Source organism: Bombina bombina, chromosome 1 (assembly GCF_027579735.1).
Source record: "Bombina bombina isolate aBomBom1 chromosome 1, aBomBom1.pri, whole genome shotgun sequence".
Classification (NCBI taxonomy): Eukaryota; Metazoa; Chordata; class Amphibia; order Anura; family Bombinatoridae; genus Bombina; species Bombina bombina.
This window is the reverse complement of record NC_069499.1, coordinates 1,422,849,363-1,422,865,429: the sequence shown is the minus strand read 5'-3', so window position 1 is coordinate 1,422,865,429 and position 16,067 is coordinate 1,422,849,363. Positions and strand designations below refer to the sequence as shown.

The 16,067-nt window shown below is 37.5% G+C and overlaps 1 protein-coding gene across 2 annotated transcripts in view; it reads right to left on the bottom strand.

The window, feature by feature from the left end:
- Nucleotides 1–14,246, bottom strand: part of MTMR11 (myotubularin related protein 11) — a 160,956-nt gene extending 146,710 nt beyond the window's left edge. Inside the window, exon 1 of one of the 2 annotated variants that reach the window (XM_053705406.1) lies at nucleotides 13,908–14,246. In XM_053705406.1, the coding sequence (XP_053561381.1) occupies nucleotides 13,908–13,964 (57 nt within the window). In that variant the 5' untranslated portion in view covers nucleotides 13,965–14,246. Of the gene's footprint in view, nucleotides 1–493; nucleotides 723–13,907 lie in introns of those variants that run through there. The other variant, XM_053705401.1, reaches the window with a different exon arrangement.
- Between the last annotated feature and the right edge of the window lie 1,821 nt (nucleotides 14,247–16,067).

Below are 16,067 nucleotides of genomic sequence, written 5' to 3'. Positions count from 1 at the left end.
AGGCCTACTGGCATTTTGTATGCAGGGCCCCAACAGTAGAGACAGAACTGGGTGGGTGATCCTTTGGAGGTGTTTTGCTGAGTGTGAGTGAGAATTAATGAAGCTGGGTAAGCAAGGAAGGATCACAGATAAAGGGGCATATGGGAGACCCAGTCATTATGCTGGTGGGTCTAGTACCCACCGGCAATACGGTTGCAGGGTAATTGTCCCCATACTTAAAGAAACATTAAAGTCTAAATTAAATGCTCCTGATTTGAAAAGTGCATTCAGTAGTAACAAGTATTCCAATTTACTTCTATTAAACAATCTTTTCTATGACCACTTTTTGAAGGCATCAGTTTCCACTAATCAATAGATTTCACTTGCTCTCATCCTATTAGCTGATTTGAACAGACAGTAGGATTTCAGTAGCTCTAATCCTATTGGCTGATTTGAATCGGAAGAATCAAATCAGCCAATAGTAATTCAAGGGATGTCATCTTTAATCGCGTACCTTGAATTCACTATTCAGTGTACAGCGGAGATCGTACGAAGAAGATCCTCCACACTCCATGGCTCCGCAGTCGCCGGTCTTCAGTTCCAGGGTCGCCAGTCTTTAGTTCCAGGGTTGCCGGTCTTCAGTCTTCAGCTCTGCTCTGCGCAGGATGTTCCTAGAAGAAGAAGAGGTTGCTCTTGGAAGAAGACTTCACCGCCTGGAACACCGGACTTCAGGAACGGTGAGTAGCAACCTGGGGGTTAGACGTAGGTTTTTTAAGGTTTCTTTTTTGGGGGGGTTGTTTAATTTAGATTAGGGATGGGCAGTAAGAGCACTAAATTCCCTTTTAAGGGCAATACCCAAACAAATGCCCTTTTTAGGGCAATGGGTAGTTTAGGTTTTTTAGTGTTAGGTTCTTTTATTTTGGGGGTTGGGGGGTTACTGTTAGGTGGGACTTTGTGTATTTTTTTATAAAAGAGCTGATTATCTTGGGGCAATGCCCTGCAAAAAAGCTCTGAGTAGGGGGTGTTTTTATTTTGGGAGGGCTTTTTTATTTTCATAGGGATTAGGTTTAATTTTGTTACATTTGGCAATTAGTTTTTTAATTTTCTGTAATGTTAGCCTTTTTTTTGTAAACTTAGTTTTTTTTTATTTTCTGTAACTTTAGAATTTATTAGTTTAGGTAATTTGGGTTAATTTAAGGGGATGTTAGGTTAGGGGGTGTTAGGTTAGGGTACATAGTTATTTAAATAGTTATTTGTGTTGTGGGTTTTGGCGGTTTAAGGGGTTAATAAGTTAATCAGGTTTATTTTGATGTGGGAGTTTTGCGGTTTAGGGGTTAATAGGATAATTAGGTTTATTGCGATGTGGGGTTTTTGCGTTTTAGAGGTTAATAGGGTAATTAGGTGTATTTCCGATGTGGGTGGTTGACGGTTAAGTGATTAAGGGGTTAATTACTTTATTATTTAGCGATGTGGGGGTTTGCAGTGTATGTGTTAATACTTTGTGTAAGATAATACTTGATGCGGGCGGTTATTTATTTATTTTTAATACTTGATGCAGGCAGTTAGTTGTTGCTTTTGTAATGCTTCGTTTGCCTTTGCTGCATCCACCGGGATGCAGCGGTGGATTCCGAAAATGGCAGGGTGGTGAAAGCCTGGCAGGTGGATCCCGAAAATGGCTGGGTGGTGAAAGAATTCACCTTCGGTGGATTCTTTCGCAACCCTACCATTTTCGGAATTATTCTTTTTTAACCTCTGTGATTACCTTGTATCTAAGCCTCTGCAGACTGCCCCCTTATTTCAGTTCTTTTGACAGACTTGAATTTTATGCAAACAAAATAAGAGTGTGCTAACTAAAATCAGCAGCTATATCTCAAAAGCAAATAACATATAAAAACAAAGAATAAAAAATGGAAATAAAGAATGAAAAATATATACACATTTATTCAGATGTGGGAATGCAAAAAAAATCCTTCTTTTAAAAGATAACGATATATGTATAGATAAATCACCGGTGGTGCTAGAAATTGCAAATATACAAATAAAATGCCCACATTCACAAAAAAACAGATTCTGTAATATGAAACATATAAGAAAGTATCTAAAAAACACAAGATATCTTATATCAATGTTCTAGAAAAAATGTTGCAACATATGGTAACAGAAAGTTACTGTTAGTAACAGTGTAACTTTCGGATGTATGTGAGATCTGAAAATAAAGTCACATGATCCGGACTGTGATATTCTTATTGAAGTTTCTGCTTTAAACAGTGTAACCCCCTGGTCATAACAGGATCCGAAAGGTAAAACGCCAAATGTGTCTCCCAACACCACATCTGTAATGGAATAAACACTCACCGGAATAAGAAATCCTATGTAGGTAATGATTTCTCTACTCACTTACGAACAGCTTGTACACAGCAATGTGGGCATTTTATTTGTATATTTGTAATTTCTAGCACCACCGGTGGTTTATCTATTCATATATCGTTATCTTTTAATAGAAGGATTTTTTTGCATTCCTACATCTGAATAATTGTGTATATAATGTGGAAAATACATAAGGTTGGGAAGCAACACATAGGAGTATTACAATGTAGATAACAATAGAATAGAATAGGGTTGCCACCCCAGCCATGTTTTCCTGGAGACCTATAAGTTACACATGCTGCAGGGTGTGCAGGGATGAGTATGAATAGTGCATATAAAAAGTGCTGTCCAGAAACACAATTCATGGGCCTCATTACATATGCGGCGACGCCGGTTTTTGTGCGGTTTTGGTATCCTATATACAGCGCCGCATATAAATGTGGCACGTATATTTCACCCGTCGCCCGCAATTTTTACTCCCATAGGCTTACATGGGACTGCGTCGCAAATCGGTATCCAATATCCAGCGCAAGGACTTACGTGGCAAAAATGGAGAAATCTTACTCCATTTTGACCTCACCATAAAAGGTAGCCGTAGCAGGCCTTGCGCTGAGTATGGGACCACCGTAACTCCCGTAAATGCCTGCAAAAATAAACACCTAACGCATGTGCAATGTCTATCTACCTGTCAACTGCAATCCCCCACCGCAATAACTAATAAAGTGTATTAACCCCTATATCCGCCATCAAACCCACACCGCAAGTAATAACTAAATTATTAACCCCTAAATCTGCCAACTCCAACATCGCAAACTACCTATTAAAACTTTAACCCCTAATCCGCCATTAACCCACAACGCAATAAACCCATTAAAACTATTAACCCCTAATCCGCAATTAACCCACAATGCAATAAACCCATTAAAAGGTCAGGTTTTTATTATAGTTGAACCAGCTGGCCAGTAAAATACCATGGTTACTAACCTGCTCTCACCCATCAGCTGATTATTTCACCTGTGCACTCAGCTATAAGGAAATTGGAAAACATGGCCTGTGTGGGGGTTCTTGAGGACCGCGGTTGAGAAACAGTGGTTTAAACAAAGGAAGCATTTCTTATTTTGGTAATAAAAATGCCAATGCAAGCCTGACGTTTGCTTTTAGAATGCCCTTCATTCAATAATGAGTGTTTTTTGAAACCTTGGTCCATGCTGTCAATGAGATTCCATGTTGTTTTCTATGCGAGAAGTCTTATTGCTTGTACAGACTAGAACAGGCTTCCAAAAATATGCTCTGACAAATCATAAAGTTAGTGGTATGCTAAGCTTGTATGGCCACAGCAAACTACCAACATGTATGCACCTTTAATAGAACTGTCCCTAATAATACTTTATGGTGCTCACCAGTACCACCATTCCATCATGCCTGGCTGCCATATCATATAGAAGTCAGGTTGAACATTCTCTCCTCACTTCTCTGACCCCAGGCACAATACTTTTATGTGAAATTGTATACTCTATGCAAGTTAAAGCAGCAAGCAAATGTTATGAGGCGGGAGAGGGTATATATCAGTTCTGCTGTCTGTATCTACCATAAACAGAATGCAAGAGATCTAATGTAGGTACACAACTGCCATAAAGGGATTGAATGATAAGAAGCATCTAGTCTGACATCAGACATTTAGTACCTGGTCTAAAGGGGTTGAGGGAGGATACATCTGGCCTGATGTATGATATTTGAATACATAGCTAGCATAAAGAATTATATTTGGGCATGCATCCTGCATGTAGATGGCATAAAGTGTTTGCTAAAGCATGCATCTGGTCTGAGAGCTGATGTTTCAGACAGCAGTTGATATTACATAAGGTTAATAGGGCATGCATCTGTACTTGGGTATGATGTCTGGATAGATAGCCGTCATACTGATTACAAACATGGGATAATACAGGGGCATGTCCAAAACGGTATGAACCATTCATTTTTCTTTAATTTATAGCCAAACTCAGCATATTTAGGTAATGTCATGTTCCTCTAAGGAGTACATACATGTGCATATAATTATATATTAAAGACAATATTATATAAATATCCACAATATACATTGTATACTTCCTATAAAAAAAAAAAACTATTTAAACAAATGCCCAACATGGCTATCAATAAAGAATATTAATCTCTCCCTGGTTTCTAACATTTCTTTACATGCTCCCTGCACCTCTAGCTGTATATATAAACCATTAGAGAAGATGCAAATCCAGAAACGCATTAAAGGGAAAGTCTAGTCAAAATGAAACTTTCATAATTCAGATAGAGCATGCAATTTTAAGAAACTTTCTAATTTACTCCTATTATCTTTATTTTTCTTTGTTCTCTTGGTATCTTTATTTGAATAAAGCAGTAATGTAAAGCTTAGGAGACAGACCATTTTTGGTTCAGCGCCTGGGTAGCGCTTGCTGATTGGTTTCTAAATGTAGCCACAAATCAGCAAGTGCTACCCAGGTTCTAAACCAAAAATGGGCCGGCTCCTAAGCTTAATTTCTTGCTTTTTCAATTAAAGATACCAAAAGAATGAAGAAAAATCGATAATAGAAGTAAATTAGAGCATGTAATTTTAAGCATTTTTCTCTGAATTCTGAAATTTTAATTTTGACTTGACTATCCCTTTAAGTTCAGACATTATACCTCCGACCAAATGCATGCCCCAGCAATCCCATTTATGATATAAAAAGAAAGCGGCGCTCCAATGGCGTATTATCTCAAGGGTATGAGCCCTCTAACCACATTTAATGGCCCCAATAGGAGTTATACTCACAAGCTCCAAGCACTTATCGCAAAGTGCTCAATAATGCAGTCTGGGAAATTAGAAGTTTGCCAGCTAGCTCTCAAACGATTTAGTGATGTACAAGGAACCCACAGTGCCAAATAACACCCAACAGGATCCCAATTAATACACTTCAAAGTTTGAAAGTGTCAAATACAATTTATTAAAATGTGCAAAAAAGCACAATAAAAACAAGCTGAACGCGTTTCACAAGGAACTCTTGCTTCCTCAAGCAGCATCTAAGGAAGCAAGAGTTCCTTGTGAAACGCGTTCAGCTTGTTTTTATTGTGCTTTTTTGCACATTTTAATAAATTGTATTTGACACTTTCAAACTTTGAAGTGTATTAATTGGGATCCTGTCGGGTGTTATTTGGCACTGTGGGTTCCTTGTACATCACTAAATCGTTTGAGAGCTAGCTGGCAAACTTCTAATTTCCCAGACTGCATTATTGAGCACTTTGCGATAAGTGCTTGGAGCTTGTGAGTATAACTCCTATTGGGGCCATTAAATGTGGTTAGAGGGCTCATACCCTTGAGATAATACGCCATTGGAGCGCCTTCTTCTTTTATATCATCCTATATTATCCAGATTCATCGTTCCAGTGAAGAGCTGCCCTTTGGTGGAATACCTGAATCATCAATTAGCCTTGGGTGGCGCCTCTATGATTCTTATAATCACTGTGTTCACAGTGTGAACTGAGAATCCATTTTCCAATCCCATTTATACCAGCTGCATGTTGCACAATGAGATCTGACCATATGACAACAACACATATAAACTTAATACATTAGATACTTCCATGTCCGATATATCCTAAATATCCAACATATAATGACATAAAAATTGATTTAATCATTCATACAGTACAAAACACTTACCATGCAATGAAGAAAATCAATTGCCACATGATGATAAAGTGCTTCCACTTCAACTAAGGATTCTGGGAAACCCCAAGTAGAGAATCATTAATAACTACCCAGAATCCATAGCGACAGTGGAATCACTATATACAGATTAATACTTTTTTTTCTGGTAAACATCTAAAATACCATATTAAAGGGAAAGTCTAGTCCAAAATAAACGTTTATGATTCAGATAGGGCATGTAATTTTAAACAATTTTCCAATTTATTTTTATCACAAATTTTGCTTTGTTCTCTTGGTATTCTTAGTTGAAAGCTAAACCTAGGAGGTTCATATGCTAATTTCTAAGCCCTTGAAGGCTGCCTCTTTTCTCAGGGCATTTTGACAGTTTTTTACTACTAGAGGGTGTTAGTTCACGTTTGTCATATAGATAACACTGTGCTCATGCACGTGGAGTTCCAGTGAGCCAGCTCTGATTGGCTAAAATGGATGTCTGTCAAAAGAACTGAAATAAGGGGACAGTTTGCGAAGGTAATCACAGGGGTAAAAAGGGATACTAAATCCAAATTTTTTCTTTCATGATTCAGGTAGAGAATACAATTTTAAACAACTTTCAAATTTAGTTCTAATATCTAATTTGTTTCATTCTTTAGATATTCTTTGCTGAAGAAATAGCAATGCACATGGGTGAGACAATCACACAAGGCATCTATGTGCAGCCACCAATCAGCAGCTACTAAGCCTATCTAGATATGCTTTTCAGCAAATGATATCAAGAGAATGAAGTAAAATAGATAATAGAAGTAAATTAGAAAGTTGTTTAAAAGTGCATGCTCTTTCTAAATCATGAAATAAAAAATTTGGGTTTCATCTCCCTTTAATATAACCACATTGGTTATGAAAAACTAGGGAATGGGTAATAAAGGGATTATCTATCTTTTCAAACAATAACAATTCTGGTGTAGACTGTCCCTTTAAATGTATGCCAGGGAATTCAGCAGTTATTTTGTTTTTTAAAGTTAGGAAGTGAACTCCTTTGTGTACCTGAGCTCTGCACTTTGTGTAGCAGATATTTCCAGGCTCACAAGATGATGACTCATTAAAACCCTTTCATGCTGGAAATGAAAGTGGTTTTTGTTCTCAAACACTTGTTCATTCCTTGAGGATATGAAACTTTCAGCTGTAAAATTTTGTTTTTGTTAAAACAAAGCTTACTTAGAAAACCCAAAGGACTGGAAAGTTAATCTTTAATCTGTGGTCAAAACTCATAAACTGTAAGTGTGAAAACTGATATTGTTTGTACATTTACTCTCTGACTAGTAATTATTTTTATACATATTACCTGTCAGGCATACTCAGCGGTTCTTAGCCAGCTAAAAATTCGGGGCCACACTGTGACCCTCATGTCATTTTTATGTGTCTTCTCTTTGTCAACCCACACAATTCTTCCAGATCACCCCATTTGCAACACATATTAGTGTTACCCACTAAATACACGATTAACAAGGATGTTTCTTAACACCTATCAGTCTGATGTCAATAAGAAATAGATTGTAGTTCTGAAATACCAGACATTAATTCTTAGATCAAGTAAATCAGCAAAACTCAGACGTGTTTTAAACAGGTGGGTGCATCAGCAGTATCTATCAAGAAGACCCTTATTACCCTTTCCGAAATGCAGCATTAATAGTCCTAAAATTACATGTTCTTCATTTCTTACTATTATGGCTTTAAATCAAAGAAACAGATTGTGTTAAAAAAAAAACAACAACAATCTACTTGTTTTCTTGCAAATAAAGCACATTTCTCAGTGTAGCCACTGCCTATAATGACAAAAAGGAGCTGATATCATGAGGAACTTTACACTTATTTTGTCACTATATTTAAACAATTAATTCAACTTTAAAAAATACATCTACATGTTATTTTCAGACTATTTTTCTCTTTGAATGCATCATTCTATCTAGCATTTATTTATTGTTTAATGTCCCTTTAAGATGCATTGTGCTTCTTAGCATGGGCAAGAAACTGACTTAATGTTTCTCTAAAATTCACTAAACAATAAACCAGCTCAAGTTGCTCTAGTTTATTTATAACATCAAGCTATATATGCCTTCCTGTAGGGACCTCAGCCACCTTGTTGGTGCGAGTTGTGCGAATGTTATTTTGATAAATGTATGGCTTCAGTGAAAGTCTCTTTTAGCTCACGTTGCCTTTTAGAAATAGTTTGCTTTACCTATATCTTTGAACCAAGGGACAACGCAATTTCCTAAACAAAACTGAAATTGGACATGGACCTTATGTTAACAGTGCCTTGCAGGGTAATGATGTACATAGCTTCGGAAGCCTAAAGGACAAAACATAAATCCCTGTTTAGGAGCCTCTCTTGTCTGTTATTTCAGTGGTAAAATGTACTTTTGGATGGAATAAAACTAACATATTTTAAGAGGGCTTACTTCAATTAAAGACACTTAAAGACACAAACCAATAAGAATCCTCTTTGTTACTATTCCCTTCTTAAAGGACCAGTAAACACAGTAGATTTGCATAAACAACAAACACATGATAGTATGTATATTTCCACTCCCCCTGTACTATGTGACAGTCATCAGCCCATCACAAATGTATACACGTACCATGTGACAGCCATCAGCCAATCACAAATGCATTTATTCTGTGAATTCTTGCACATGCTCAGTGGGAGCTGGTGACTCAAAATGTTTAAATATAAAAAGACTGTGTACATTTTGTTAATAGAAGTAAATTGGAAAGTTGTTTAAAATTGCATGCTCTATCTGAATAATGAAAATTTAATTTTGATTTGAGTGTCCCTTTAAATCTATCTTCATCACTATTGTATCCCCATTGGTTTCACTTCACAAAACATCCTACATAACTATAATTTCAGATCTGCAAATATGGATCTCTGACACACAACCTCCTCACTAACCCCCTTTTGTTACATATCCTCAGCAGCAGCAATGCACTGCAGGAAGCTAGCTCATGATTGGTAGATAAACACATTTGTCTCTGGTCATCAGATGTGTTCTTCTAGCTCCCAGTAATGCATTGCTGCTAGAGGTTAAACATATGGTGATATACAATAGTGCAATAATAAAATGCTGTAACATGGTTGAGCATTTTCTTTTTTGCCCTTTTTATGTCCATTTAGCCCAAAAATGCATGTGAAATAAACCATTCTGGCAATGAAAGATTTAACTTGGTTTATAATTAGTTTAATCAACATAGTAGCAAGTAGTATCTTGTCTGATTAGACAATGTCTCAAGCAGTTTTTATGTAAATCCCTCAATAAAACCAGCTGGCAACATGAAGCTAAATTAAATGTCTGGGTCTGCGGAGTATCTAGTCTGTGCACACCTGGTGATTGTAGAGTTTGTGTACAGTTACTTAGAAACATATTTTGGCTTCATACCAGACTAATTCCCAGTGCACTTATAAATTCCTCTTCCTGCAAAAAACTGTTATAATTATATTATGCATTAAAGAAGACTAAAAATATATTTTAAAAAAATTGCCACTTTGAAACAGTAGCATTTGTGTCTTTTGACATTATAGTTCAGCATAAAATAGAGCCTTATAATGGTGCTATCACTACATTCTTATAGCTTGACATTAAAGGCAAAGGCTTTCTGTGGTTTGCTTCAGACTTGAAAAAGGGAGGAACTGTGTAAAGCTTGGGTCATTATACATGGGGTGATATTAAGGCATTATATTGGCATCAGACATACCTCATATATACTTTGTTAGATATATTTTATATACAGACTCATGTTTAGAATCAGGAACTACATACTAATTTTGGATGTAAGGCATCATTTATAGCACTGCAGATGGAGAGTATCCAGATATATGCAAAATATATTGAAGAATACAGTACTAATTTGGTAAACAAAATTACCAGGTAGCTGAGACTCCACTTAATAAACAGACAAGCAGATAGACATAAAGGCAGACACAGTGGCGCAAATCCTGGCCCTGCAGATCCTGCAATGCTGGGGGGGGGGGGGCACAGGTAATAGGGACCGCATCACCTGCTGGCTAGGGTTGCCACCTCAGCCATGTTTTCCTGGACACTTATGAGTTACACATGCTGCAGGGTGTGCAGGGAGGAACATGTATTGTGTTTCTGAACAGCACTATTCATATTCCTCCCTGCACACCCTGCAGCATGTGTAACTTATAAGTGTTCTGTATTTTAAAGGACTGGTGGTAACCCTACCTGCTGGGGACCAGGGGCAGGGAGCACAGGGAGGCCACAGAGGCACAGCAGTGGTGGGGTGGGGTTATAGGGAAGGTTAGGGGCTGGGCCGGGGGGCCTAAAACAACAATTGCTGGGGGGCCGTGCCTATGCAGACAGTGATATATTTAAAGGGACACAAAACCAAACATTTTCTTTCATGATTCAGATAGAACATACAATTTTAAACAACTTTCCAATTTACTTCTATTAACAAATTTGCTTTATGATTTTGGTATCCTGTGTTAAAGAAGCAGCAATGCACTACTGGGAGCTAGCTGAACCCATTAGATGAGCCAATGAGAAGAGGCATCTATGTGCAGCCACTAATCACCAGCTGGCTCCCAGTAGTAAATTGCTGCTCATGAGCCTTCCTAGGTATTCCCTTTCAACAAAGGATACCAATAGATTGAAACAAATTATATACTAATAGAAGTAAATTGCAAAGTTGTTTAAAATTATATGTTCTGTCTGAATCATGAGAGTTTAATTGTGAGTTTACTGTCCCTTTAACATAGATTAGCTAGATAGAAGGGTACCAAAGCAAAAGGGTCATAATTTGCAAACGAAGGGCAGCAGGTTTAGACATTGGCCATGAAGTAACTATGGCATGAATGAGGATACTTATTCAGGGTGAATTTTTTCTTACAGGATCTTCTTTCACATCTATTTATTTTTCTCAATGAAAGTAGTAACAAGCTTCAAAAGCCCATGTCAGTGATAGATCAATGTGCATTATATAGATAGATAGATAGATAGATAGATAGATAGATAGATAGATACGGTATCTCACAAAAGAGAGTACACCCCTCACGTTTTTGTAAATATTTAATAACACTGAAGAAATGACACTTTGCTACAATGTAAAGTAGTGAGTGTACAGCCTGTATAACAGTGTAAATTTGCTGTCCCCTCAAAATAACTCAACACACAACCATTAATGTCTAAACCGCAACAAAAGTGAGAACACCCCTAAGTGGAAATGTTCAAATTGGGTCCTATTAACCATTTTCCCTCCCGGGTGTCAAGTGACTCGTTAGTGTTACAAGGTCACAGGTGTGAATGGGGAGCAGGTGTGTTAAATCATTGCTCTCACACTCATAATGGTCACTGGAAGTTCAACACCTCATGGCAAAGAACTCTCTGAGGATCTGAAAAAAAAGAATTGTTGCTCTACATAAAGATGGCCTTGGCTATAAGAAGATTGCCAAGACCCTGAAACTGAGCTGCAGCACGGTGGGCAAGACTATACAGTGGTTTCACAGGACAGGTTCCACTCATGGTTGACCAAAGACGTTGAGTGCACATGCTCAGCGTCATATCCACAGGTTGTCTTTGGGAAATAGACGTATGAGTGCTGCCAACATTGCTGCAGAGGTTAAAGGGGTGGGGGGTCAGCCTGTCAGTGCTCAGACCATACGCTGCACACTGCATCAAATTGGTCTGCATGGCAGTCGTTCCAGAAGGAAGCCTCTTCTAAAGATGAAGCGCAAGAAAGCCTGCAAACAGTTTGCTGAAGACAAGCAGACTAAGGACATTGATTACTGGAACCATGTCCTGTGGTTTGATGAGACCAAGATAAACTTGTTTAGTTCAGATGGTGTCAAGCGTGTGTGGCGGCAACCAGGTGAGGAGTACAAAGAGAAGTGTATCTTGCCTACAGTCAAGCATGGTGGTGGGAATGTCATGCTCTGGGCATGCATGAGTGCTGTCGGCACTGGGGAGCTACAGTTCATTGAGGGAACCATGAATGCCAACATGTACTGTGACATACTGAAGCAACACATGATCCCCTCCCTTTGGAGACTGGGCCACAGGGCAGTATTCCAACATGATAATGACCCCAAACATACCTGCAAGATGACCACTGCCTTGCTAAAGAAGCTGAGGGTAAAGGTGATGGACTGGCCAAGCATGTCTCCAGACCTAAACCCTATTGAGCATTTGTGAGGCATCCTCAAACAGAAGGTGGGGGAGCGCAAGGTCTCTAACATCCACCAGCTCCGTGATGTCAACATGGAGGAGTGGAAGAGGACTCCAGTAGCAACCTATGAAGCTCTGGTGAACTCCATGCCCAAGAGGGTTAAGGCAGTGCTGGAAAATAATGGTGGCCACACAAAATATTGACACTTTTGGCTAAATTTGAACATTTCCCCTTAGGGGTGTACTCACTTTTGTTACCAACGGTTAAGACATTAATGGCTGTGTGTTGAGTTATTTTGAGGGGACAGCAAATTTACACTGTTATACAGGCTGTACACTCACTACTTTACATTGTAGCAAAGTCTAATTTCTTCAGTGTTATCACATGAAAAGATATAATAAAATATTTACAAAAATGTGAGGGGTGTACTCACTTTTCACTTTTGCGAGATACTTTTGTGAGATACTGTATGGATGTATGTATATATATATATATATATATATATATATATATATATGTATGTATAATGAACATTGATTACACACTACTCACTTCGCCCTGCAAAAATTATTAATATATGAACTTTCATAAATATTAACTACCACTAAAAAATAAATATTTAAATCCATCTTGCTGATAGCTACTATTTGCAATTTGACATATTTATATTAATAACCCTAATTCTATATGACAATTGTGACATAGTGGTGAGGATAACTGATGCTTTAAATACAGGTAGGGACAGAGGGGCTGGTAAAGGCAGCAACCTGCTGACACTAAAACTGGACATACAGAATGCTTGTGACCTTAGTAAAATCTGCATCGCATTGGGAAGTCTGCAAAAATAACATTGTATTTTCCTCTTCAGCATATATCTTCCCATTAATGCTTTATAATAACTGTAAACATATGATTAAAGTAATTTGCACTTGTGAGGACATTTAACACCGTTAGACAATTAACCATCTGATACTTCATCAGGTTTCTTGGTGATTTTAATAGATTGTAGCAATAAAACTCATTAAACCATGACACTAGATCGTTTTATACCAGCACTGCTGGGAAATAGTGCAACTGTACTACTTCCTGTAAAATATATGTCTAGTATCAGGACTCTGAACTTATATTGCACCATGAATAAGGTGTTTACGTCTAAAGTATCATCAAATACAGCAATTTAAAAAATATGGCAGTTCATAAACAAATCAATAAATAATACTGACAGTTTATCACCTCATGCTCAGTAACATAACAAGGTTTAAGTATGTTTATTGGGGAAAACACATTACTCTTATTATATGCTCCCAACAATAAAAGAGATGTGATCTGCAGGTCAGTCCATTTGTTAGACTGGTGGGAACAGGGCTGTTGCATAATTGTGTAGCAGGGCAGGGCAAGCCACATCAGTCTACATTACAATGAGACAGAGTATCCTATTCCCTGCCAAAGAATACAATAATTACTGCACATCACAAAATTCCAGTCTGTTAAATATTCCCCCATAATTCAGCTGTAAATGGGAAATAATATCATATCAATGCTTCTATCCTTTACAATCCCTATACACAAATCTAAACCATCTTTGACATATTTAATAATATTCTTTGTACTTTTTCTTACTTATAATTATAACAAAGTATATATATGTATATATTTGTATTTCATTATGTAAAAATGAAAAATATAATATACTTACCAAGTTGTCATTTGGGTCCTGTTTGAATGTGAACGTTGTTGTGGCTCTCAACAGCATCCTGAAAGGACTTGGTTTTGTAAAAACAAGAGAGAAGTAGAGAACTGACAACGTATAAAGTAAACAGTTAGCTCCTCAGTGCTGGCTCCATGGCTCAGTATGAAAAGGACTTTGTTCTGTGGCAGTGCTGGGTGGGGGCTGGGTGTGTAGTGCTGCAGGAGGGGTAGGGTGACTCTTGTTGTTCGTGCCCGTCTGTGACCCCCCTCTAGTGACAGCCGGGGATCCCCTCTACACTGAGGGGGTGCAGATGCTGTCTTGTCTGCGTCTGATCGCCATAGTGAAACTGATACACCAACCACATGCTTGTCCAAGCCTTTAAGGGACAGCCCCCTATACAGGGAACCAGCCTCTTTAACTGTAGAATTGCAGAATGGTATCTAGGGAGATGCTATAATAATACAGGGCTGCCGTGCAGTGGAATGCTCACAATAAGCAGTGTAGTTTTGTATTGTGGGTTTTTATAAGGGAGTGCAGAGAATTACACCTATATTGCTTTGTAAATTGTGCACCAGGCCATTTAATATGCAGTAAAGTGTTTTTGTTTCTCTGTGCTGTAAATAAACACTTTTTGCTCCAATTCAAGTCTAGAATACTTTATTAGCATGACAATAAGTGCTGCCAAAGTAATATGTTTGTGGGTCGTGTCACTCCCTGTCAAGCAATGTAGCCTATGGTAGGTGCTTCCACTATCAGGCAGTAAGCATCGGATACCTCTGCATCATCTGTGCAGTGTGCACTTAGCTCCTGCAAGTTTATTGCTTATCTTCACTATGCATGGCAACATTTTTTCTTAAAGGGACAGTCTAGGCCAAAATAAACTTTCATGATTCAGATAGAGTATGTGATTTTAAACAATTTTCCAATTTACTTTTATCACCAATTTTGCTTTGTTCTCTTGGTATTCTTAGTTGAAAGCTTAACCTAGGAGGTTCATATGCTAATTTCTTAGACCTTGAAGGCCACCTCTTTTCAGAATGCATTTTAACAGTTTTTCCATTTTCACCACTAGAGGGTGTTAGTTCATGTATTTCATATAGGTAACACTGTGCTTGTGCATGTGAAGTTATCTGGGAGCAGGCACTGATTGGCTAAATTGCAAGTCTATGAAAAGAAATGAAATAAAGGGGCAGTTTGCAGAGGCTTAAATACAAGATAATCACAGAGGTTAAAAGTATATTAATATAACTGTGTTGGTTATGCAAAACTGGGGAATGGGTAATAAAGGGATTATCTATCTTTTAAAACAATACAAATTCTGGTGTAGACTGTCCCTTTAAATATATATATGTGTGTCTATAAGCTTGCAGTGTTCTATAGTTTTGTGTGTGTATTTATAAGCTTGCATAGTTCTATAGCTGTGTGTGTGCATATATATATAAATATCTATATCTATATAGATAGATAGATAGATAGATATACACTTGTGTGTATTTCTAAGCTTTCATTGTTCTATAGTTTGTATAGACAGTGTATATATATTCTTGCAATTTGGTGGGGAACTAGACCCACTGACCAATGTTAGTACTTTTTTATTGGTTTGCGACTTCCTGTAGTGGCACTAATTAATTTCTTAAACATATTTATGCTTTTTAAAAATTTGTTGAATAGAAAAGTGTGAGTGGAATAGAGACTTATTTAAAGGGACATGAAACCCAATTGTTTTTCTTTCATGATTTAGAAACAACATGCAATTGTTTTATAAGCTACTGAGCCTATATTGAAATAGGCCCAGTGGCTGCACATAGATGCCTCATGTGATTGGCTCGCTCATTTGCATTGCAATTTCTTCAACAAAGGAAATCTGAAGAATGAAGCAAATTAAATAATTGGAAAGATGTTAAAAATCAGATTCTCTATCTGAATCATGAAAGAAACATGTTGTGTTTAACGTCCCTTTAAAATACAAGCATCTTTTTCTGTTAATAAACAAGTGTAAAGAACTTGCTTATATAACAAATTTGAGCGTGCTCTGTTGCACATACAAACTGTGGAATTTGTTCCCTATTTCATAATGTTAATTATCACCCACATATCTTTTTGCTGCTTGGAGTTTGAACTTACAATTATGCAAACTTATGCTCACTACACACTGCCTAAATCATA